Genomic DNA, 24,782 nt, shown 5'->3' with positions numbered 1-24,782 from the left:
TTGACTACCGTAAATAATGAGCTGATAAAGTATGCAACATTGTATAACCAACACCGTTTACAAAAATATGACCGCCGCAAAAATTATTGAATAACATAGAATTGGTTCCAAATTCAAGAATGACAATAACGCGTACGCCGGTTGTAGGGTCTTCGCGAATCGGCAAACATCTCACTAATAACCTAATTTATTGTGTAACTACAAATATAGCTCAGAATTGACGAAGTATAACTCGAAACTCATTTAAGAAATGTAAAGTAGATTTTAAGTTGTAAATCACCAAAAGCACTAAAATGGCAAATGATCCACTTATGGGTCCCTGAACATCCATTTGTGGAAATATTATAATTAGTCTTTGTCATAAAGTGTATAATTAGTCTATGGAACTAAACCTGAACTATTAAATTTAACATGAACTGGTAACCCTGCAAAGAACTGAACTGTTTTTGTTATCTGCTACTGAGTAGAGATACTCTCACTTAACCTTGTTACCTCCATGTGTTAACTTGTACATATTATTAACTTGCAAATAAATTAATGATTTAGACGTTTTATTATAGTCCTCCTCATTTCAGATCTTATTTTTAACATGTGGTACCAGAGCGTGGTTCTAAAGTTCCTGGATCTTGAGTAATGCCATACCAGAACGATTACGTGGATTACCCGCCAAGGCCTAAAGATGGACTGTGAGTGATGATATTCCGTTTTTTTTACGACCTTGAACCAATGACATATTAGGCCTAATCAAGATGGCGGAGGGGCATTCTGTACTAATGATGGGGCAAATGGTGAAATTGACTGGCTTGAATTATAAGTCATGGAAGTATGACATGCAAATGGTATTGAGACGACAAGGCCTGTGGGAAATTGTAACTGGTACAGAATTAAGCCCCACTCCTCATGAACCGGATGAGATCACTTCGAGGGACGCAGACCAAATAAGACAGTACACACTACATGAATCCAAGGCTTATTCATTAATTGCATCTGGAGTGATTGAGGACTTGAGAAGTCTTATAACGGAAACTACTACGGCTCGAACTTTGTGTACAACGCTTGAGGATGCATTCGAACCTAAATCACGAGCAAGAATTTCAATGTTACTTAATGAATTTTATGGACTTCGATATAATGAAGGCGAAAGCATGCCAGTCTTCATTGGGCGTGTTTATCACGTGAAGAACCAGCTTGCGAATGCAGGAAAGACGATAGCTGATCAAGATATATCATATAAATCGATTGGAACACTCCCATTATCATACGAATCACTGGTCGCCAATATATATCAATTAGAGGATAGCAGGTTTAAGCCGGAGCCAATTAAGCAAATGCTTATAGCAAAATATGGTAGACAGTCTCAGAAAGCTATGCAAAATGAATCGGAGGCATTTATGGCACGAACGCCCATGAACCAAACACACACTGAAGAGAAGACGAATGCCAAACAGCAGCCCCACAAGAAAGGGTCGTCTGTCACCTGTTTTACTTGTCACCGTGTAGGGCATAAATCAACAGAATGTACACTCTTAAAAAAGGGTGTATTTTCAAACCCTTAAGGGATTTTTCCTGTCCCATATTTAACACCTTAACAGGTTTATAAAGGATGTTATTCTACACCTTAAAAAGCCGTTTTCCTGCTAGGGTGTTTATTTACACTGTTTGGGGTGCTTATGTCCTCCGTTTTGGTTCCTTTGTTATACAGTTTGTGGTATAAAACTATTCCCTTCAGGGTTATTATCTACTCCCTCTAGGGTACAAGACTACTCCTTTTAGGGTACCAAACGACTCCCTTCAGGGTGTTACACCACCCCCTTAAGGGTTCTACAATAGTGCCTTAAGGGTTCTATAATACTCCCTTTACAGTTTTAAACTATTCCCTTTAAGGTTCTAAACTACTGCCTTAAGGGTGCTACAATACTCCCTTTAAAGTGTTAAAATACTCCTTTTAGGGTACTAAACTACTGCCTTAAGGGAGCTACACCCTTACCAGGTGTTAAATCATTCAATTTACGGGGTAATATAACACCCTTTTCACATATTCATAAATGCAAAATTTAACCATGGTTAGTAAATAGTAAGTAATATACTATAGAGACAGATACTTCATGGTTTAAAATAAACTTTTATTAAAAAGAATATTGGGGAAGCTTTTTGAGCCCACTCGCTCCTTTTCAACCCAGATAGAAAATCATTTTCTATCTGGGTTGAAAAGGAGCGAGTGGGCTCGAAAAGCTTATTTATTTTAAACCATGAAGTATCTGTCTCTATAGTATATTACTTACTATTTACTAGTTTACCCTTTATACACCTTTTCAAGTTTTTAATTTGGGACAATAAAAATCCCTTTAGGGCGTTTAAATTAACATTAAAGAGTGTTTTTTTACAGATATTACACCCTTACTATACCATTAAAACACCCTTTTTTTAAGAGTGTAGATCTCGACGACAACAAACTAGAGGCCGTCCGAGAGCACGATTTCACGGTTTTAGAGGAGGATCAAGAGGTGGATCTACTAGACCACAGAAAGGAGCTTATTTTGCAGCTACACATTTTACATCTTCAAATACGAGGGACTGGATAATGGATTCCGCAGCTACAAGGCATTTTTGTAACCAACGTGATTGCTTTTCTACTTGCACCCCATTTAACGCACAGATAACAGTTGGAGAAGGGAATTCTCTTGCTGAAGGCAGGGGTGATATTTGGATCTAAATGAAAATTATCTGCCTTAAAGAGTAAGTTGCAAATTATTCGTTACCGCCTTAATATTACTTTTAAACGAAGAAATTACGTTTAAAATACCCAAATATAAAGTTTCGTTGCTTCACGTTTCGTAGATAATTAGATATAATTAAAAGAACGGGAAATGGTTTTTTTGAATTTTGCCGTGGTCATTGACGTCATTGACAACGAGTTATCTCATTGGTCGCTTTACCCAACATAGAGTTTAGGTTTGCATACAAATTCTTGGTGCCACTATAGTGCTACTAATTCCGTGGACGAAAACAAAAAAACCCTATTGAACCATGGGATTCTACTAACAGAATTTTTTATACGGTGATCGTGCTCCGTGCTGCACGGCGCACGGTGCGCCGTAGAGTCGAGCCATTTGATTCATCTTGCAGTTAAAATTAGAGAGCGCGCTCAAATTTTTGTTTGTGTTGAGGTCGCGCGAAAACGCACGAGACCCACTACACGGAAATATTAGGAAGTGCGCGCTCCAAATAATATCACTTTTTATACATATATGCGCCGCGTGATTTGGAAAGTTAATTTCTAGGCTTTTATTTTTTATTTCGATAATAAGCCTAATATTACGATTAAAAATCTCTGGTTTGAAAACTTCTACAGGTAAACAGAATCGCTCCACTTCAGTTCCTTCTATTTTAGGAATAAAACTACAGCTTCGATTTGCCCCAAATTGCTCGTGCTACGGTAGAGAAATACGGAAAATTTCAGGATTTTGGGGAGCGAAAAAGGTCAGTTTCGGACTCAAAATTAGTACACTTAGGCTTGGAAATTTGTTACGGCAATCACATTTTTGGATAGAGAACGTCCAGGGCTTCAAAACAAGCCCGCATTCATTCGTTTTTATTGCTATCGATTTTTCGTGCAACCAACACTTTAAAGACGTCATATATACACCTGGTATGGGAAGAAATTTAATGTCAGAGCGATTGATGGATCAAGGAGGGTATACTGAAGTCACCAAGAATTTGACGTTTACTGCTTATTTTCCGAATGGGTCTTTCGCATTTGAAGCTCCATTATCTACTGATAATTTTTATACTGTACAAGCAACAATTCTAAAGAATGGGCCAGATGAAGCAATATCAAATTACCATGAGACCACTGGACTTAGTAGTGCAGAGGCGTATGGAGCTGATGATAATAAGAATTTAACCTTATGGCATAGACGTATGGGACATTTAAATGAAGGAGATCTTAAATACATGGTTACCCACGAGATGTTGAAGGGTTTAACACCATTAAAAGGAGATTTAGGACGGTGTATTTCATGCGAACTTGCGAAGAGTACCAAACAATCACATAAACCCTTGGAAGAAATTAGAAGCATGGACATCTTAGATCTTGTTCACTCTGATGTTTGGGATCCAGCACCGGTACCCTCCCTGGGTGGAGCACGTTACTATATTTCATTTATGGATGACAAAACCGGATATCTCCAAGTTTTTCCAATGGCAAGGAAGAGTGAAGCATTGAAATATTTCCGCATTTATAAGAAGCAAGTGGAAACTCGCACAGGGAAGAAGATAAAAGCTATTAGGACTGATAATGGCCTTGAATATTGTTCAAATGAATTTAATGAATATTGTAATGTTGAGGGTATGACACATGAACGAACAAATGTATATTCTGCAGCAATGAATGGAGTGGCTGAAAGAATAAATCGAACTCTCTTAGAAATGGTAAGAACATTTCTTGATGATGGGAATGTACCTGCTCATTTATGGGCGGAACTAGTCAGAACAGCTACTTTTCTGAAGAACCATTTGAAGCAAACTAAATTACAAAATAAGGTACCACTAGAATTGTGGATGAATCGGAAACCTAGTTCCCATCACCTTAGACGGATTGGTAGTCTGGCGTTTGTAAATGTCCCATGGCAGAAACGCCATAAATTACAGCAGCGTGCAAGGCTTGGAGTTTTGATTGGTTACGCTACTAAAACTAAGGGGCACCGTATTTGGTTTCCAGATAATAATCAGGTGATTGATACTATGCATGTGAGATTTGACGAATCCAAGCAAGGAGTGGAACACATAAACCATCAAAGAAGTTTTAACGACCCATCTCGTTTGATTTGGCAAATAGAAGACGAGATTATTCATATTTCGCAAGAGGAACCCCATATAGAACCAGAACCAGAACCTGAACAACTTAAAATACCAGATGGTTTTAGATGAGAGGTGGTATTCCGACAAAGTGGAAAGACAAAAGGACAAGCGGACGTATACTATTATGATGCACAGGGAACCCGTTTGCGGTCAAAACCGGAGGTCGAAAAATACTTAGTTGAGAAGAATATAGTATGCGATATAAAAGCATTTGATTTTTCGAAGAAGGGGATCGCTACCTCGTTAATGACAACGTTAGGAAATTACTGTGATACCGCCCGGGGACCCTGGAAGCATATTGTACAGATGTTATTATTCCCAAAACGTACCGAGATGCGATACATTCGAACCAGAGGGATAAATGGCAACAGGCGATGCAAGACGAAGTTGACACCCTAGAAGAACGCCAAGTGACTGAGCTCGTTGACAAACCCCTTAATAAGAAAACCATGTCGTTGGGTGTACGCAGTGAAGACCGATAGTGACGGCAATATCATTCGATATAGAGCTCGACTGGTAGCTCAGGGGTGTTCGCAAGTCGGAGGAACTGACTATGATGAAACTTTTTCCACGGTTGTCAGTTTTAGCCTCATTAGGTTTTGCATAGCTATTTTTGTAATTACCCTAGGTTGGGTGCATCAGCACCTAGACGTGAAAAATGCCTATTTATACGGCAACCTTGATCATGATGTTTACATGAGACAGATTCCTGAGTTTGAGAAGGTTGGATCATCGAAATGTTTAAAGTTAAAGAAATCTTTATATGGATTACCCCAGAGTGGGAGACAATGGTACCTGGAACTGGACAATAGTTTTCAAGAGCTCGGATTTTGCAAATTATCAGGAACAAACTGCATCGATTATTTACACTCTGTAGCTTTGATAATGGTATATGTAGATGATTTGGTGGTTTTAGCGAGGGACCAGGCAACATCGGACGATATTTATAAATGACTATCGACAAAATATCAGATTAAGCAGATGGGACCTATTAGAAAATTACTCGGAGTTGAATTTGACATACGGTCTGATGGTACTATGAAAATACATCAAGGAACCTATATCAAACGTATAGTTGAGAAATTCGAATTACAATCTGAGGTAGCGGTACATCTTCCTATTAATCCTTCAGGTCATTTGAGCAGAAGCGAGTGTCCGACTGATCCAGATCTTTGATCGGATGTTTACTATTTATTGCTCAAAGAACCAGACCTGATATCATGTTTGCTGTAAATGCACTATCCCAATATAGTAGCAATCCTGCTTTCAGTCAGTGGGCAAGGTTATGTGAACTCATTCGGTACATCTCTACCACATCACATTATGGGTTAATATATAGGAAGGAAGAAACCCCAACAGTAACAATATACAGCGATAGCAATTGGGCTTCCAACAGAGACACCAGAGTGTCACAGAGTGGGTACACCGTTTTCTTTGGCTCATCACTGGTGTCTTTGCGCTCGGTCAAACAAAAATCTATTTCTCTCTCATCTATGGAGGCAGAGTTTTATGCGCTTTCGGAAGCTACTAAAGAACTATTGTGGTTTCTACCTATTATAGACGAACTTAAGGTATTCGATATAAACATTAATATGCCTATCATTTACCGTGACAACCAATCAGCAATATTTTTGCGAAGAATTATAAAGAAAACCAGTGCTCTAAACATATAGATGTGCGGTATAAATTTATTAAAGATAATCTGGATAAAGGCATGTTTGGTTTAAAATATGTTGCATCAAAACTAAATGCGGCTGACATTCTCACTAAAGCTTTAGTAAAACATAGTTTCTTAAATAATGTAAACTTACTGAATTTACATGGTTAACAATAGTTAATGAAGTACTTAACAATGTATAATAACAATAACACGTAATATTTAATCGAATTATCAGACTTATCCATTATGTCAAAGCGGGGGAGTGTGGAAATATTATAATTAGTCTTTGTCATAAAGTGTATTATTAGTCTATGGAACTAAACCTGAACTATTAACTTTAACATGAACTGGTAACCCTGCAAAGAACTGAACTGTTTTTGTCATCTGCTACTGAGTAAAGATCAGAGATAATAAGTACGCTTACGCTTTAGGAGATGTGAAACTCCTTTCCAAACCCAAACAGTGAAAGTGGGGGGAACGTAAAAAGCTACGGCAGCGCTACTTTTCGCTTTGCGGCGAGAGAGGAAACAAATTATATTTTCTAGTGGCTTCGTCGTCGGTAGTCACCATTTTTAGTTCCACATCGAGATATATATATCGAAGTGGAACTATTGCTATGGACGGATTGTCGTTAAGTGTTGTATGTTGTTTGTTTGTTTGTTTGTTTGGCGTGGAAACGCGACGACACGGTAGATGGAGCTGAGAAAAATAATTTATTAATATAACTTATAATAACGCCGGCGCCGGGACTCGAACACAGATAGCCGCAGCTGGCCGCTCAAATTCGTAAAACGACGATCTACCAATCGAGCCAGGCCGTTCTCGAAAATTATTTTCGGAACTTCTAGTCGTTTTTAGCGACGCGGGGGGATTTGTCTAGTTAAGTTGTCGCAATTCTCGTTCCTTTTTCCGGGTTATTTTACGTATATTTACGGCGTTTTAGGGTCAAGTTAACCTCAAACTTCGCCTCCCCCCGCCCCAATTTCGAAACCCCTTATCGAAACCGTGTATGGTCAGAAGTAATAAATAAGTGTGGCACTTTCTTATCGAAACCGTGTGTTGTCAGAAGTAACAAATAAGTGTGGCACTTTCTTATCGAAACCGTGTATGGTCAGAAGTAATAAATAAGTGTGGCACTCTCTTATCGAAACCGTGTATGGTCAGAAGAAATAAATAAGTGTGGAACTTTCTTATCGAAACCGTGTATGGTCAGAAGAAATAAATAAGTGTGGCATTTTCTTATCGAAGTCGTTTATGTGTGGCACAAAATAATATTATCGCCTTCTTGGCGAACTTTTAAAGTTTGTATAGTTGGTCCAGAGATTTGGTCTCATTCGATAAAACTCTTTGACGCGCACGCAGTGCCGTTAATTTATGCCCCCTCCGAACAACCCCCTTAAAGGGAAAGTGACCGAAAAAAAAAGTGAGTCTCATTCAATAGAGTTCTTTGACGTGCACGCAGTGCCGTTAATTTCCGCCCCCTCCGAACAACCCCCTTAAAGGGAAAGTGACCGAAAAAAAAAGTTGGTCTCATTCAATAGAGTTCTTTGACGTGCACGCAGTGCCGTTAATTTCCGCCCCCTAAGACCAACCCCCTTAAAGGGAGAGTGATCGAAAAAAACAATTTGGTCTCATAGAACAATAAAAGTAAAAGATTGGAATCGTCTACGCTCGCGTCAACTTGAAAGAGTGAGACCAAAAAATCCAAAGCAGTCGAACTTAGGGCGTGTTGCAAAAGTCTGCTTTGCTAGAATCAAACATGTTAAATTCAATGGGCTAGCACTTTGGCTAGGGCTTTGGCAACAGGCCCTTAAGCTGAAAAGTATGTGACCATGGGGACAGAATCTCCGTCTTGCCATATTCTTAGTACATAAATACATTCTTGCAATAATATGATTTATGCAGTTGTTAATAATCCATATTAAATATCTGCTCTAAGAAAATACTAATTTAATCACCGAGATAATATAAAATCATATGGCCTGAACAGCTTTTGTATTGGTTTGCCCACCCGGGTATCCTGAGGGTGGGCGGTGGCCACTCTTTAACATAGGATGGTAAATTATATGTCAAATGATAGGAAATCACATGGCCTCAACAGCTTTTAAATTGGTTTGCCCACCCAGGTATCCTGAGGGTGGGCGGCACCCACTCTTTAACTTAGGATGGAAATTTATATATCAAACGATAAGAAATCACGTAGCCTCAACAGTTTTTGTATTAGTTTGCCTACCTGTGTCTACTAAGGGTGTATGGGTTTGCCTACTCGAATACACTGATGTGGAACTAATATTACGGCCTGGGCCGCCTTGTTCGGTCTACGCCTCGTGGCTCTTTATGCTTGACGTGCCTGGTTTCAAATTAGCGCGTTTAGTTTCTAAAATACGAAATAATTTTTACGGTTGCAATGGCTCCAGTTAGATGCGCGGTTTCTTCATGTTTCATCGTTAAAAGTAGCTCTTTTTTAAATTCCCCAAAGACAAAGAAAGGTAAGAAATTGAAATAGGCTTAGGTCTTTTGTGCCTAAAATTGTGGCTAAAAGTGCAATAATTTTAGATCAAAGGAATGGGTAAAAACTTTAAACCGGAAAGATTTGATTTCCAAATCCTCGTCTCAACTTCATATTTCATATAAAATATGTGGTATGCATTTTGAGGATAACGAATTTATGAATGTGGAAACCAGAAATAAACTTGTCCCAAATGCAGTACCAAGTATATTTAAGTGTAAAATTGGTGGCCTTCTCGAGATAGGTATTAATACGCCAAAGGTTGAAAACCACACCAAGGAAAAAAGTTGGTATTCGGATAAGTTATAGTTACTTTTAACCTTGTACTAATTATAAACATTTACATCAATGAAGATTGCCAAAATGCTATAAAACTACGTGTTAATGCATCAAATACATCACCGAGAGTGACACTTGCATGTAGGAAGGTATTTTCCCCAATTGGAAATGGTTTGGATGCTGACTCAGGCAAGTAGCAATTATTATAAATAATATATAAGAGATATTGATTGCTTAAGGGGGAAGACTATTGTAAAAACCTCTCGCTCAGGCTTAACGTTTTTGTTTTAACAATTACACATACGAATTATATTTTTATTAATAGGCTGAACCTTCCTCTAGTACTTAAATAATTTTTATAATACTAATATTAATAGTTAACGAGACATAAAGTCCTAACTAAAGGGTACTTTGTGCGCTTGCCCAATTTGTTTAGCTCCGGGGGTCCGAATTAAAATGTAATAACTAAATTATTTTTAAATTTAAATTTATCAACATTATTTTAAGTACTAAACAAGAGGCTGTTCCAAACATAAATATTAATTTATTAAGATAAAACACAAAAATAAAAGAGTTCAGCTTGAAATAGAGCGAAAGTAGACAATGGTCACTGTAGTCTTCCTCCTTAAATGTATGTTGGAAATTTTTTGTAAAATTTAATTATTTCAGGTATCCATTTTGAGAAAAGTAATGGAATTAATAAACTGAGCAAGGTTAAAAGGAAATAAGAGAACAATGACTCGCCAATATCCTCTAAAGAGACATTTGGTGAGGAACCTAATTAGTAATTATTGTACATAAATATGCACAGGCTCTTAAACGGCATTAAATTTGTTTTAATTTTTAGGCAATGTAGGATCAAAATTTAATAGAATGTCACCATACCTTAAAAGAAGACTTCTTTTTCCTGAAAACAATAACATTCCGCGGAAAAGATTATTTGTCGAAAATGGTACATTTAAAATTACAAAAATAAATTGTTTTTCTAAGAATATAACATTAATTTAGGTGCTGCCAAAATACCACCAGAGGTCTCGGAATCTCAAAATATGACACCATACCCTAAAAGACTTCTTTTCTATGAAGCTTTTGGCGTTCCTTGGGAAACATCATTTGGTATATATTAAATTATGATAAAAATGAGTGATAACATTATTTAAAAAAAAAAAGTCATTTGTAGTGGATGCTGAACCAGCTCTGAGTACATGTGTGCAAGAGATAAGCGAGATGTCTTACCCGAAACCCACAACTACTAAAGAATCTTGTTGCACAAAGCAGAAGGATATATTTCGCATCAAGGAGTCAAAATTAAAGAAAATTATCAACAGCCAAAGACAAAAACTTAACAAATTGAAAAGTTAAAAAGAAAAATTGATATTATGAAGAACTTTAAAAGACAAGATAATTCTGAAAACAAATTAGCTAAGTTAAATACTTTGGCAAAGACCTTTGCGGAGTCAGACTTGAAACTTAGAGAGAGAAAGAAAAGGGGAAGACGATATTCAACATTGTCACTATATTACTATAGTCCGCAAGACTATAGACAAGTTTCAAAAATATTTTGCCTTCCTACTAAACGGACTCTACAAGCATGGCTAGCCAAAAATGATATCCAACCTGGCTTTGATGAGAAAGTTTTGAATATGTTGAAAATGAAATTTCTGGACAAAAGTGAAGAAGAGAAGCTATGTGTTTTAGCTCTTGATGAAATCAGCCTGACTGGGACATGAATTTATAATCAAAAGACTGACGAAATTGAAGGATTTTAAGATTTTGACACCTTGGGAAAAACAAATAAAGTAGCAAATGTTGAAGGGTTTGAAAAGTAGTTAGAAACAACCCCTTGGCTACTTTATTGCACGTGACTCATGGCCAGCAGAGCAGCAGAGGGAACTTTTGTACGAATGTATAGAGAAAGTGAATAACAATGGTTTAAAAGTGAAACTAGTGGTCTGCGACCAGAGAACAAACAACAGGAAAATGTTTAAATTGATGGGAATATGTCAGGAAGTTCCATACTTTTTATCACCAACAAAAGAAAAGGTATTCACAATGTTAATAATAATCAGCTAGGCTAATACCCAAGGCACCACCTTAGGCCTAAGTCATCAAGCGACTTTTGAAGCCATTTATTCAGGTGGCCGGGTTACAATGCGTAGCAGGGTGGTGGCAAGCCCTGCATGCCACGAGATCGAGCCAACAGCTCCCTACACTAACTATTACCGTTAACCTCGACAAGTTTTTATGGAAGGGGAAACCGAAGAATTCGGGGGAAAACCCCTTAAACCAGTGGGGAGAGAACTTGCAAACTCAACGCGGAAGGAGTTGTTCCGAGTTTTCACCCAGTGCCACAAGCTGGGATCGAACCCGGCTCCTCTTGCTGCGAGGCGAAAGTGCTAACCACTCCGCCACCCCCCTCACCTACTGAAAAGTGTTAGAAACAATTTCAGCAAATGTAATTTTAACTAATGGTGGTCCAGCAAAATGGGAACATTTGGTAAAACTCCACAATTTAGAGATGGCCATAGGCAAATTTAAACTTGCTCCAAAATTGACCAAGAAACATGTGAATTTGACAAACTTTTCAAAAATGAGGGAACCCCTAGCATCACAAGCACTCAGTCGAACCGTGGCCAGTGCTATATACACGTATACGTCACTCAATCAGGTGACATTTGATGCAGTTTTCACAGCAGAGTTCATCGAGAGGATGAATGATTTGTTTGATCTTTTTAACTGTAGAATAGCTAATTTCAATTCTATATTCCTAAAAAATACTCCGTGTAAAGGGCCGATGAGTGATAAGTCTCCTCATTTGGAAACTTTTATCGAGGCTTTAGATTGGTTAAATTCGTGGAAATTTGTGGGCTGTAGATTTAAAACCTTGCCTTGCGTGGAAGGGTGGAAGCTGTCAATCCACTCAATGAAAGCCTTATGGGAAGATTTAAAGACTAAATATGGGTTTAAATTCCTATTAACAGGAAAAGCTAACCAAGATTTTCTGGAAAATTTTTGGGGGTTATAAGACAAAAAGGTGGTAACAGAGACCACCCTTCACCACAATTCTTCCGAAAGGCATAGGGAAGTGCATGCCTCAACCATCTTTTAAAACCAACTTCAAAATCCAATTGCATGGAAGATTTAGATGAAATAATTCTAAATGTCGATTCGACCAAAACAAACCAAAATATTGCTGAATCGGTATTGGTGGAGTTTGAAGAAGCTGAGTCCTCATTCCAAAAATAATTTACATTAAAAGGTTGTGAAAATGATGAAAGAAACTCACTAACTTATATTTCGGGATATGTTTAAAAAAAATGTTTTGATAACAAAAATCACTTAGGTTGCAATTCATGCAAAAAACAACTTTTACGCTTAAATTCAACTTTATCTCATTAAGATACGTTCATCTCTTTCAAAACCTACAGTGCAGCCACAGTGGATCAAATAACTAGACCTAGTATACCGTTTTTGGATTTTATAGAAGATGTCAGTGAAAGGTTCGATTCAGTTTTTCCAAAACTTATACAAATGAAAAATATTAAAGACCACATTTTGCGTTATTTAAACATTGATGTAGCGAAATTGGATTGGTTTCAACCGCTAGAAGATGGGTGCTCAATTTTTTTGGACTTTATAATAAAATATTTTGTTCGGTTCAGTATATTTGCTGCCTTAAAAAAAATAAATGATAACATAATCATAAACAATAAACAAGAACGTATAGACAGAAAATCAATAAAAGTTGGTCATGGTGCTAATTAATAAAAAAGATACAAATGCAATAAAAATACAATGCTAAACAACTAAAAGTGATTAAAATACGCGAAAAAGTAGATAAGTCCATAATTAAAAGGGATAATATAGCTAAATCCTAAACAAATTTGAAGAAATTTAAAAACTTACTAATAACTCGTACCGATAGGTCTTCGAGCAACGCGAAACTCGGATCAAATAGATCTTCGAGTAATAAACTAAATTAAAAATAAATAAAATAGCCAGAAACTCCAACGGTAGACCGGTTTCGTTCTATTTGGAACTCATCAGTACCGTGCGGGAAATCTGGCTGGCGACTATCAAATCGAAAAGAGAAACTAAGCCTAAACATTAAAAATTTCAAAACGCGTTGCGTATAGCAACGGAAAGCCGAAAAGGGGGGAGTGTGGTGGAGAATAGTATATACGATAAGTTAAGTTAGAAGAAACCACCTATAGGTGGTTTCTTCTAACTTAACTAAAAGTGATTAATATCACTATGATGCTTTTAAATTTGTAACTGTTATTATTTACTAGATACTTTGTGATAAAGTGAAATTAGTATCCGTTCCTATTTACCATTTAGTTTTGTGATAACCTAAAATGTATTAATAGATAAGGTTCATATTTACTATTTAGTTTTGTGATAACCTAAAATGTATTAATGGATATGGTTCCTATTTACTATTTAGTTTTTTGATAATGGTAAATGTAGTCGCTTCGCTATCAAAATTAGTAAATGTTATTTTAAATGAAAAAAATTGGTGTTTTTAAGAAAATGTAAAATTTCATATTGTGATTAAAAGAATGCAATAACACTATATTTTGTCTTATATTATAAACTAATATTTTATTGCCTATATAATTTAAATTTTGTAGTGCATATCTAAAAAAAATAATCTACTGAGTTTTAAATAAAAACAGTGAAAAGTGCTTATTTCTTTTGACTTTCTTGTCCCAAAGTGTTTATATGGTTTGTGTATTTCCACGATATTTAGTCTGTAGAATAATCGAGCTTCCGCCCTAGCCACCAGGGTCGCTACGAGCGTGCGTGGGGGGAATCAAATAGAAAAACTGCACGGCTCTCTAACGCTAGAGGTATAGCGAGTTTCACATCTCCTAAAGGTTTATTATCTTTGGTAAAGATTCTCTCACTTAACCTTGTTACCTCCATGTGTTAACTTGTACATATTATTAACTTGCAAATAAATTAATGATTTAGACGTTTTATTATAGTCCTCCTCATTTCTGATCTTATTGTTGGCTACCGAGGGTATGTTTTTTTTCTATCAATTGATATATCATTGACCCTTCTAGATGAATTCGTTGGAAAGTTGTGTAAAATTTTAGGGTTTGGCTGGAAAAGAGGGAACGATTAGAAAGGCAGTGCGGCGGATTTTTCCAACGGAAATAAAGAGGCGATCAGGGTACTGTCCACATATTATCTATTCACCTGAATACATTCATGTCTTAAAAATAACAAACACGAGTAGACTATGAAAAAATTAATAAGTAATTACAATTTACAACAAAATCAAGAAAACAATTCATCTAAAGAGACGGAAAGAAGCGAAAGTTGAAAACGACCAAGTGTCAGATTTCGCGTTAACAATTGAGCTCTCACATTGAACCGTGGCTTTGCGATAAAAATATGACAAATATTAAACCTGCCAATTGAATGCACTTACGAAATAGAGGTCGCAAAATTTATATAGCAATAATTAAGTTACCAGTATTTCTAAAGTTCCTCTGTTTAACTTTAAACCAAGTGTGAAAACGTGGGTTTTGCTTAAACTAGGAGTTAAGAGCATATATTTCGAGATAATAATTTTTTCTACATGTTACACTGTATGTTAAAAAAATGTTTTTCTACAAAATGGTTTTGAGTTATAACATACTAAAGAGAAACTTACGACCAGAATAACTTAAATCTATTTAAAAGCAAATTAAAGATTCCTTCCTGTGTCGACTAAAATTGAACTATGAATCTCAGATAGAAAGGCGTTAACAAAATGAAGGATATAACATGTTTTCTTTAGGTTTTTAATTTCGCTTTGAATGAGTTTCGGTTTATTTGGACCACTATTTAGAAATTTAATTAAAAAACTTTCTACTTAAAAAGAGGCGCAAGAAATAATATAAATAGAATTTTGTGGGTAAAATCCTTTCCGTTTTAACTATATACCTACCTCAACTAAAAGGAAATAGTACAAGTTAAACGCGAAAAAGTAAGAGGAGACCAACATTTAGGGAAAACTAAGCCTTATTACGGAAACAAGCCTCTAGGCCCTCTGGGCGTACACAAAACTTAAGACTAACGACCAAAACAATTTTAAAAGTTAAAATTTTGAAATAAAAGCGCGATACCAGAGACTCTTAAATACTAATCATAAGAGGGGGGAGTTTGCAATAAGTTTGACAAGGAATTAGGCAGAGAAAAGGCGGAAGAGAAACATCAAATGCATGCAAATTAACCCCTACTCTCGAAAGAGACGGAAACCGACCAATGTCGAACGTGGGCGGGAAAACACGAAGTCAGGATGACCGCTCTAGCGTCTCGTAGTTACTTTACCTCAAGATTTGACTCCCTCCGCCCACGAACGTTCGGTTCTCTCAAAGGGGTTATAATTGTTTCCTGAAAAACCTTTACCTTAGCTTTTCCAGTTACTTCAGGACTTTGACGACATTTACCGTCATTTGCGCCTTCAGTTTAATTTTTCTGACCATTCGTCTAAACCTAAAGCTCCACTCAATATTTTCTGCAGATACACAATCCTAAGAAAAGAGTTTTTAAACCTCATGGGAAGCACAAGACTCTTGACGTGTTTAACGAAATTGGCACCATTCAGTTCCGTAAAACCATGACTTCGAACTTAATGAATGATGAACGTTATGCCCTTTTAATTCTTCGTAAAAAACCACAGAACATCTTACTTCTATCTTCTACCGAAAATATGCAAAGCCAATAATCCAGGACGTCCCATTGTTTCCCCTTGTTCCTACCCTACGGAGTACTTTTCGATCTTCTTGGATAGAGAAATGCAACCGTTTGTTACCTCTTATCCCAGTTATATATAAGACACAAGCAACGCTCTCCAGCGATCCTCTTCCTTATCTTTTACAGGGGCTTACAGGTGATTGATTTCCATGGACATTATTTTCTTGTAGACGTTGATTCCTCACGGTGATGGCTTTCGTGTACTTCAATACCTTTTATGACAAAAGGACCGACAAGTATCCTCCAGCCGAAACTCTCTTTCTTCTTGCTAAACTATAGAGTTGACGCTGAACTCTTTCTCTTTTGATGGTAAGTTCTATAGACAGTTTAGCACTGTTGCTATGGAAACTAAAATCGGCTACTAGTGACGCAAATTTGTTTGTCAGCTGGGCCGAGGAGCGATTCTTTGCATGTTACGCTGGTCCTACGCCGGATTTCTATGGTCGTTTCATTGACGCCGTTGCCCAGTTTGCCTCTCGCAGTCGTCCCGATTTAGACACGATCCTTAATTCCTAATGCACCATGCATCCTGCTTTAGAGTTCACCGTTAGTGTCTCCGAGACGACTATTAACTCCCTGGATCTGACTATTACGGTTTCCGGTAACAGTGTTTCACCGACGTTATACCGAAAACCTGCCGATTCACGTTCTTACCTATTGCCAATGTCTTCCCATTCTCGGCATACCTTTTCTCAGTTTCTCCATGTTTGAAGAATTTGCTCCTCTGATGAAGACTTCAAGAGGCGCGATTGTTTATCCGCGAGAGGTAATTCTACCAAGGTCCGGCAGTCGGCACTTAACTGAATTTCTGCTATAACCCCAGACGAGGCTCTGGCTGTCTATCCGAAGCAGTCCACCACTGAGACGCCTTCGGTTAATTGTCTTGATGTAGCATCCGCAAATTTGTCGGGTTGAAGCTGTTATTCGGAAAAACTTTAGAATTCTAAAACGTGACCCAGACAAAAAAGCCTCCCAGATTTGTTATCGTCGTGATAATAACATACGCTCTATATTCGTTCAGTGGTACGACGTCCAATATCGTTCTTACTTGTAAAGTCTGCTCTATGCTCTACATTGGTGATACTCAGAAGCGGCTCGCCGATAGATTCAGGGAGCACCTGAATGACATAAAAAAGTCTCCAACTAAAAATCACGTAACCCAGATCATTTCACTCACGTTCACCACGTCAATGACGTCTCCATTCGCGTCAAGAAGACCACCAACTTTCCAACGAAAGGCCACAGAACTGAAGAAAACAGACTGATCCACAATATCGCCCCTGAGTTTCACGCGGGTTTAAATGAAAATTAGTTTTTCTGACTTCGTGTTTTTCCAGCCCACGTTCGATATGGGTCGATTTCCGTCTTTTTTAAGCGTAGTTGGTTTTTTGGTCATAGGGGAAGGGTTTGTTTGCATGCATTTGGTGTTAATTTTCCCATTGGTTTTCTTCCTCTCTTTTTGTCCATAATTCTTCGTCCAACTTCTTGAAAACGTCCCCCTTTAAGTATTTTATAGCCTCCTTGTCGTTGCGATTATAAGACTCACGTTTCGTGCCTTTATTTAAAAAATTTAACTTTTGAAATTGTTTTTGTCGTTAGTCTTAAATTTTGTATTCGCCGCTTGTTTTCCGAAAAAAGCTACGTTTCCCCTTAATGCTGGTCTCCTATTACATTTTTGTGATTAACTTACGACGTTAGTACTCTTTTCATGCAGTCCAACGGTGGATTTCGTCTTTTAAAAGTAAATAGCATTTCGAAAGATAGTAATACTTTAACATCATTGGCAAATCATTATAACGAAGTGCAGTGATGCCCAACCTTATTTCTTCTGTATCGGAACGAAAATCCGCGAAAAACCAACCAATGGGGGCTCTCAAGGGTGATTATTAACACGTTATTTTTTTGCGAAAAGTTCATCGGAACCCTTGGGTTCTACGGTGCACATTTTAAACAACAGACTTTTTATATTTTCGAGTTACTACCTACTTTGCCTTATAGCTAAGGGATGAAATAATGTAAACATTAATACCATAAGTTAATTACGCAAATTATAATATAATAATATGATTTATATTCCCATAGATAAATATATTTCAGTGGTTCACAGGGTGTTAGCTAAGCGCGATTATTGGTTGATGGAGACGCCTCCTCCGTTCAGTCTGATGGCCGGACCTTCCTTACATCCCGAGCGAGGCACGGCGTTCAAATTTCCATAATTTCCCAGATTCAAAATATCCAAAGACTTTTTCACTTCGTCTTTCAGACTGTTCGGGACTTCTACGTTTTTCGTGGAGTAGACATCCACTATCATGAAAAAAGTTGTACACAAGTTGATTAACATTTTATTTTTAATTACGTTAAGCCTTTAAAAATACTCACATACAACAATTTGATCGACATTGTTGCAAGAGTAAAAAACGAAGTACTCCTCATAATTCACAACCGCGACATTTAGGTTAGCTGTTTTGTAAAAGGAAACATTAAAGATTTAAAATACGTTCAGATTCAGTAAATATCGAGAAGTTTGTGTAAAAGGAGAGTTATTAAATTGTTGCTTTTTGTTGGTTTCATATCTATTTCAATTTCAAAGAATATTTCAAGTGAAATTTCAAACCTGTGCCGTCGTTGAAGTTGAAAACAGTCCCGTTCGGCGTATCAACTGCAATAATGTCGTTCATTGTGGCGAATGTTGAACTTCCTTGCGGTCTAAATTTAACGAAAACCTTCAATTATTTATCCACTAACTGTATTTGAATGGTTCTTTAAAACGATCCATTTGAAAAATTGAGTTCTAGCTTTTTTGGATATTCGAAACACTATCTATTTTTCTAATAATAATAATAATTAGCTAAGCTAATGCCTTTAATTCAATGGCCAATTAAATTGCTTAGGATGGTGGTGGCCACCCCTTCATGCCACTTACTAACAATAAACTATTTTTCATGACTGTTTTACGATAATGAAATATTGACAATGTCACTTTTGATATAAAATTATAATATTTAGATAACAAGAACACCCTCTGCCCACAATTCTGTTTTTTAACCTTCATTGCAACTGACCGTGGCCTAGTAAATACATGGCGTAAAACTCCATTTTATTGATAATTTAAATAGATCATTTGTTTATTTAAATTAGAAACTACAAATATTTTGGTTTCTTTAAAAAACCCTTAAACTGGTTCACAGCACACGTTCAAGTTCCAAATAATGGTCATTAGCTTTTTACGCTTGAATTTAAGTGGTCATTATCGAGGCAGATTTAATATTGTTCTTGTCCTTAAAGTGGTCATTGTGTAAACCAATATTATTAAGGGCTTTATTGACCATTAGCACTTTAATATGATCACTTCAAGCTTAAAAGTTTCACCTATTTTCCTTACTCTTGGGAACTTTTTAGATTTCGTCATCTTTGAATAGAATTTTATGAAATTTTATTTGATATAACTGTATTATAATATTTAGTTTAATTTTAAACAACGTTATTAAGCAATTCTTAGGAATCATGTCTGTCGCTTTCAAGTTGAAAATTTTGAAGAAAAAGGTGAAAGTGAACGTTTAGAAATAATATAAACTGAACTATAGGCGTAAATATCTATTTCGGTATTTAAGTTTATTATGGCTACAATATAAACTAACCAAGTCATATTTGGAATTTATAAATTATTAAGAGCGGTTTGCATTAGCGTTAGTAAAAATGTCACAGAGGTGGCAGGTCGTTACACATCAAAGTTCCATATCAATCATAAATTATTATTTAATTTTTGTCTTTGTCTATCTCACTTGTATCGGAAGAGAGGTTATTCAATAATTAAACTTAATTTTTAAAGTATTTTTTACGTAATTTAGGGGATAAGAGTCTTTCCAATTGTCAGTATTCGTGACGTTCGAGGGGGTAGTTTTTTAATAAATTTGTGAACAGCCCCTTGGCTCAAAGGAATAGTTTACCCAGACTCTCTTCTGGCAACAGCAGAATATAGAGCATTCGCATTGTAATTCACATTCTGGAACATTATCTCCTCACATATCGTTTTTCCTTGCGCTAACACTTGATTGGTTAACACGAAAAACCAGTTCTTTCCTGTAACCTGAAAAAAAAAGTTAAATAAGAAATTTTAATTCAACCTAGACTTAGAATTATTGTTAGTTTATCTATCTCTATATGAAGAACAGAGAACCACTGTTGTACAATAAAACTTTATTAAAAAGATTAGTTTTGCCTGATGACGACGCCAGTTGTAGCGCCAAAACGGCCGTGGCATAGCTTTTTAATAAAGTTTTATTGTACAACAGTGGTTCTCTGTTCTTTATATAGTTATAATATGTACAAGATAGTCCTTAAACATATTTAATTTAGTTATCTATCTCTATTATAAAGATTTCGTCAAAAAATACGTTTTCCATAGGAACAGACATTTCTATCTTTAAGAAGAAGAGTTTCTTAACTTACTGTTAAGTGCTTTTCTTATGGTGGGTTCCTAAATCAATAACTTATAAACTAAAATAGATTTTAAACTCTAAATCAACGCACTATTTTAACGAAGGATCCCAATTTTGGTATGCTAAAAGCATTAGCGATAAAGCTATTCAATAATTTATTAATTATGTACAAAAATCAAGCCAAAAGAAACCACTTTCATTTCATTAATTTGCTTTCTGCATTTCATAAGTCTTCATACTAAATGTAGATTAACGAATAAAAATGGGTGTAAATCTGCCACTCCCGAACAACAACGATTTATGATACTGTATGGAATTATCCAAGTTCGTATTCAATATTCAGAGTTTTTCAAAAGGTTATGCAAATTTTTTTAAGGAGTTGTAGGGGGTGAGTTGAGAAGTATGCCTGTTTTTCCCTATTTTCCTATGATGAGTTGAAAAAGCGCCAGAGAGCTACAAAGTGTGGCCTACTAGCCCCTGGAAGTAGGCTGCAGCAAGCGCAAAACCAACAAGCAGGGACTTAAAATATTGAGAAATTAATGGAATATCATTACTTGTTGGCGCTTCCACATTTATAATATAAAATATAAAATTAAAGAGATCACTGTCTGTACAATAAAAGTTTTTATTTAAGCTTCCGAACGGGAACGAAACAAGTCGTCCAGTTTTTAAATAAAAACTTTTATTATGCAGACAGTTTAATTTTTAATTTTATATTACTTTAAATACTGTTTAAGTTAACTTTTTTACGCTGGTTACCTCGATTTGTTTACAAAGTCGCAGGCTCGCAGCCTACTTCCCGGGGTCTAGTAGGCCACACTTTGAAGCTCTCTGGCACTCTTTAACTCATCGTAGGAAAAACGAAAAACAGGCATACTTCTCAATTCACCCCCTACAACTCCTTAAAATGTTTGCATATACTTTTGAAACACCCTGTATTTACTACATTGACTAAGATACGTGTATTTAGAAAATGTACCTTGCTTCTGTCGATTGTCACCAATTTAAGTGCACTTGGGCAGGCAGCATCGGCGGTAAATACAAAATTAGAAACCAAAATCAAAATGACCCAAAGCATGCTTAAGTAAATACCTAAAAAAAAGAATAATTTCTTTATTTTCCTATAATAACTCACTTTGATACCGGATTGCCTAGGCCATAATATTTTCTTCATCCCCATCTCTTATCTCAAGGAAAAAAAAATTAAATGTATAAGTTAAATTTTATGGGGTTGGTTGGGCCATAATGCATTAAGACTGAATCAAAATATTTATTCAAATAAGATATTTCTTCTGGTTTCAAATTGTCGTCTATCACACCAGAAACTTGTTTTTCTATCAGTATATCTATTAACAATGCCAACTCTCAAAGAGGAACCAAGTACCGTGAAAAAATTCTAAACCACGACTGCACTGTAAATTGCTGTATATGACACCAGACTATTTCTTTCTGTCAGTATATCAATTTATAATTCCATATCTCAAAGGAGAACCAGTTACAACGAAAAAACACTAAGCCTTGGCTGCGCTGTAAACTGCCGTATTTTACACCAGAAACTGGTTTTTCTATTTGTGTCACAATTTATAATGTCATATCGCAAAGGAAAAATCCCCCGTTTGGTTATTAAAAACGGCGCGGTACTGACATGGTTAGATAGAGGGAACTAATACCGATAGAACGATACCCCAATTAAATCTCTAGCAAGTGTCGTTAAAGATAATTTAATGTTTAGCGGGGTAACATTCAAAGCTGGCGCTTCTCCTCTGCATTCACATACATCACCACCACCGCCAACAACAGCATTGAAAATAACAGCCTCTTTCCCTTCTTTAACTAGAGGCGATGCATGAGGCTAAACACCAGAAATCCCAACAGTAGACCAGTTTTGTCCTTCTGACGCTTAACATCATAGTACATTAATTCTGGCATACTAGTCATTATTTTCAAGTAGGCTTTTTGCTGCCAAAGACCCCAAAGCCTTAATAAATATACGGCTATTTTTGCTTACAGCTTTATCAGTAAATTATTTCTTAAAGAAAGATTTCGTTAGATACAATTTGCTAGATTCCTTGTCAATGAAATTAAAAAATAGGTCCATTATAATAAGTTAATTAACTATAGTTATATTACTAAGTGAAGAACGACGTAAGCTACCGCTTGTCAGAAGGGACAGAACATTTAGCTACCCGAAAAGGTAAAAAGGTCCAACAATTTAAGTCTTAAGTGTTTTTTAAGTTAGAATGTCTATCAAACAAAGTACATCGAATAATCACAATTAATGTGTAGAATTTTCTCCGAAGTGGTTTTACTATTTCACATAATTTATAGTTTTTAATTGTTTTGGGCATTTATTTCAAAGTATAAAAACAACAGGAAACCATTTAGTGATTTAATCACTAAATGGTTTCACATTTTTTTCAAACACGTAAATATTAATAATAAATGTGTTTCTCAATAAACCAAATAAGTATATTTAAAAGAGTTGTATCCGAGTCTCTCTTTCTTGGATAATTTCTACTTACCGCAAAGTGATTTGTACAATCAAGCAGAATTTAAGCATACGCCCCTAAACACATTTTTCTGTAAATGTAGACGGTCATTTGCCACCAACTATTCCAATTTCCATTTGATATTTCTAACCATTACGAACATTAAAGATCTTTACCCGCATTAGCATTTTTAGGTTCAATTTTGCACATTCTGCAGTGAAATCCGATGAGAATCTATAGTGTTAGAGCAATTAATTAATTTCGTCAAATGGGGGAAATAACTAAATTTTGAAGGCTGTTAAGACCCTTTCAATTAGTAAGCGTACTACCGTATCCGATCGAAGTTCTTTTTAATAGGAGACATTTATCTTTGTACCAAAGTTGGAAACATCCCTCATTAACGGACAGATTCAATAAGTTAGCTGATTCCGAGACAACGGAGTTGACTTCAAATTATGCTTATGGGAAAGTTTATATAGAAGAAAGGCGAACCTTTCCCCAGATGAACACTATCTAACTGACCGCCAGTTAAGTTAAATTTCATTAGGCAAAGAAATGAGAAATCCTTTATCAAATACTATCATTTAGCTAATGGAAAACACATAACTCAGTATAATCCTTCATATTTCAATAGACGCTAAAAGAAATTATTCGCTCCAAAATAAAAACCGTCAAAAGGAAGGGTTTTTAAATTCAAAACGCGTGAATCTCGATGATATCGCCCATTTTTTCGTCGCACGTGCAATTATTTATTCTGATAATAAAATAGAATCACGTGGGCTTAGCAATATTTATCTGCATTTGTCTTAGCCAATAAGATTATCCCTTCCGAGCAAGCACGCGCCAATTTACACAATGAACCGATGAAGATTTTCAAATCAATTTCTTTTAAGATCTATTCCATTTCTTTATTTACTTTTCAACCATTCTCGTTTCCTAAAATACGAAACCGACAATTAACGCGGTAAATGGTTAAATATCGTTTCCAATGCCTATGTTGAGCTTAACGGTTATAGTAAGTGTAGGGAGCTGTGGCGTGAAGGGCTGGCCACCACCCTCCTACGCGTTGTCCCGGCCACCTGAATTAATGACTTTAAACTTGACTTGATAACTTAGGCCTAAGGTGGTGCCTTGGGTATTAGCCTAGCTGATAATTATTATTACTAAAATTGGAAAAATTAATTTTGAAAAAGGTGGGAAAACGTGCATTCCACAAAATTTTGATGTTTCATTTCATACTGTTATGTTTTGTATCATATAAAGATTCGGAAAAAACTTTAGACGTTGACACTTTAATTCGCGGAAACCTTAAGAAACCAAGCATTTATTTTGCTTTTTCAAATTCTCTATGCAAATATAAATACTAAAACTTGAATGAATAAAATTTATATAAAAAAGCTTCTACTTCATGGCTTAAATGTTTTATAAATTGACTCTTTCGGGCCGCGGTACTTCTTTAGCGAGCGATTACGCAAATGTTACATTAAAGCGTAAAATTTAGCAAAGACGTCTAAACGACAATGTCGTTATAAAACTGGTTTAAAAACATAAAACATGGTATTTTATTTCGAAAGTAGATTATATTCAGCGTCTTTGGGGCCAAGAGCTCTAGCAGAAAATGTTTTACTTACCGAAAAGCCGATATAGAAAAATTGTAAAATCAGCAACACAAGATGTTTACTTACTTGTTCGGCTTTAAAATGCAAACAGATTGAAATCACTTTAAAAAGACAATTTGCGTGGGCGTTTATAAACCAACTGACTTAGTCAAAGACTTACCTGTCGAATGTACT

The 24,782-nt window shown here is 36.1% G+C and overlaps 1 protein-coding gene across 1 annotated transcript; it reads right to left on the bottom strand.

Moving 5' to 3' along the window:
• Positions 1–18,109: 18,109 nt before the first annotated feature.
• Positions 18,110–23,041, bottom strand: LOC149936670 (uncharacterized). Its single transcript, XM_090153182.1, has 6 exons — positions 23,023–23,041; positions 21,480–21,592; positions 20,009–20,148; positions 18,676–18,767; positions 18,441–18,521; positions 18,110–18,365 (listed from the first exon to the last, which is right to left on the bottom strand). Exons 2-6 carry the CDS (start codon positions 21,576–21,578, stop codon positions 18,187–18,189), a joined length of 591 nt encoding a protein of 196 aa, XP_090009308.1. The 5' UTR covers positions 21,579–21,592; positions 23,023–23,041; the 3' UTR covers positions 18,110–18,186.
• Between the last annotated feature and the right edge of the window lie 1,741 nt (positions 23,042–24,782).

The sequence above is a fragment of the Leiobunum rupestre genome, chromosome 7 (assembly GCF_980474605.1).
Source record: "Leiobunum rupestre chromosome 7, qqLeiRupe1.1.hap1, whole genome shotgun sequence".
NCBI lineage: Eukaryota > Metazoa > Arthropoda > Arachnida > Opiliones > Sclerosomatidae > Leiobunum > Leiobunum rupestre.
This window is presented reverse-complemented; position numbering and strand designations above follow the sequence as displayed.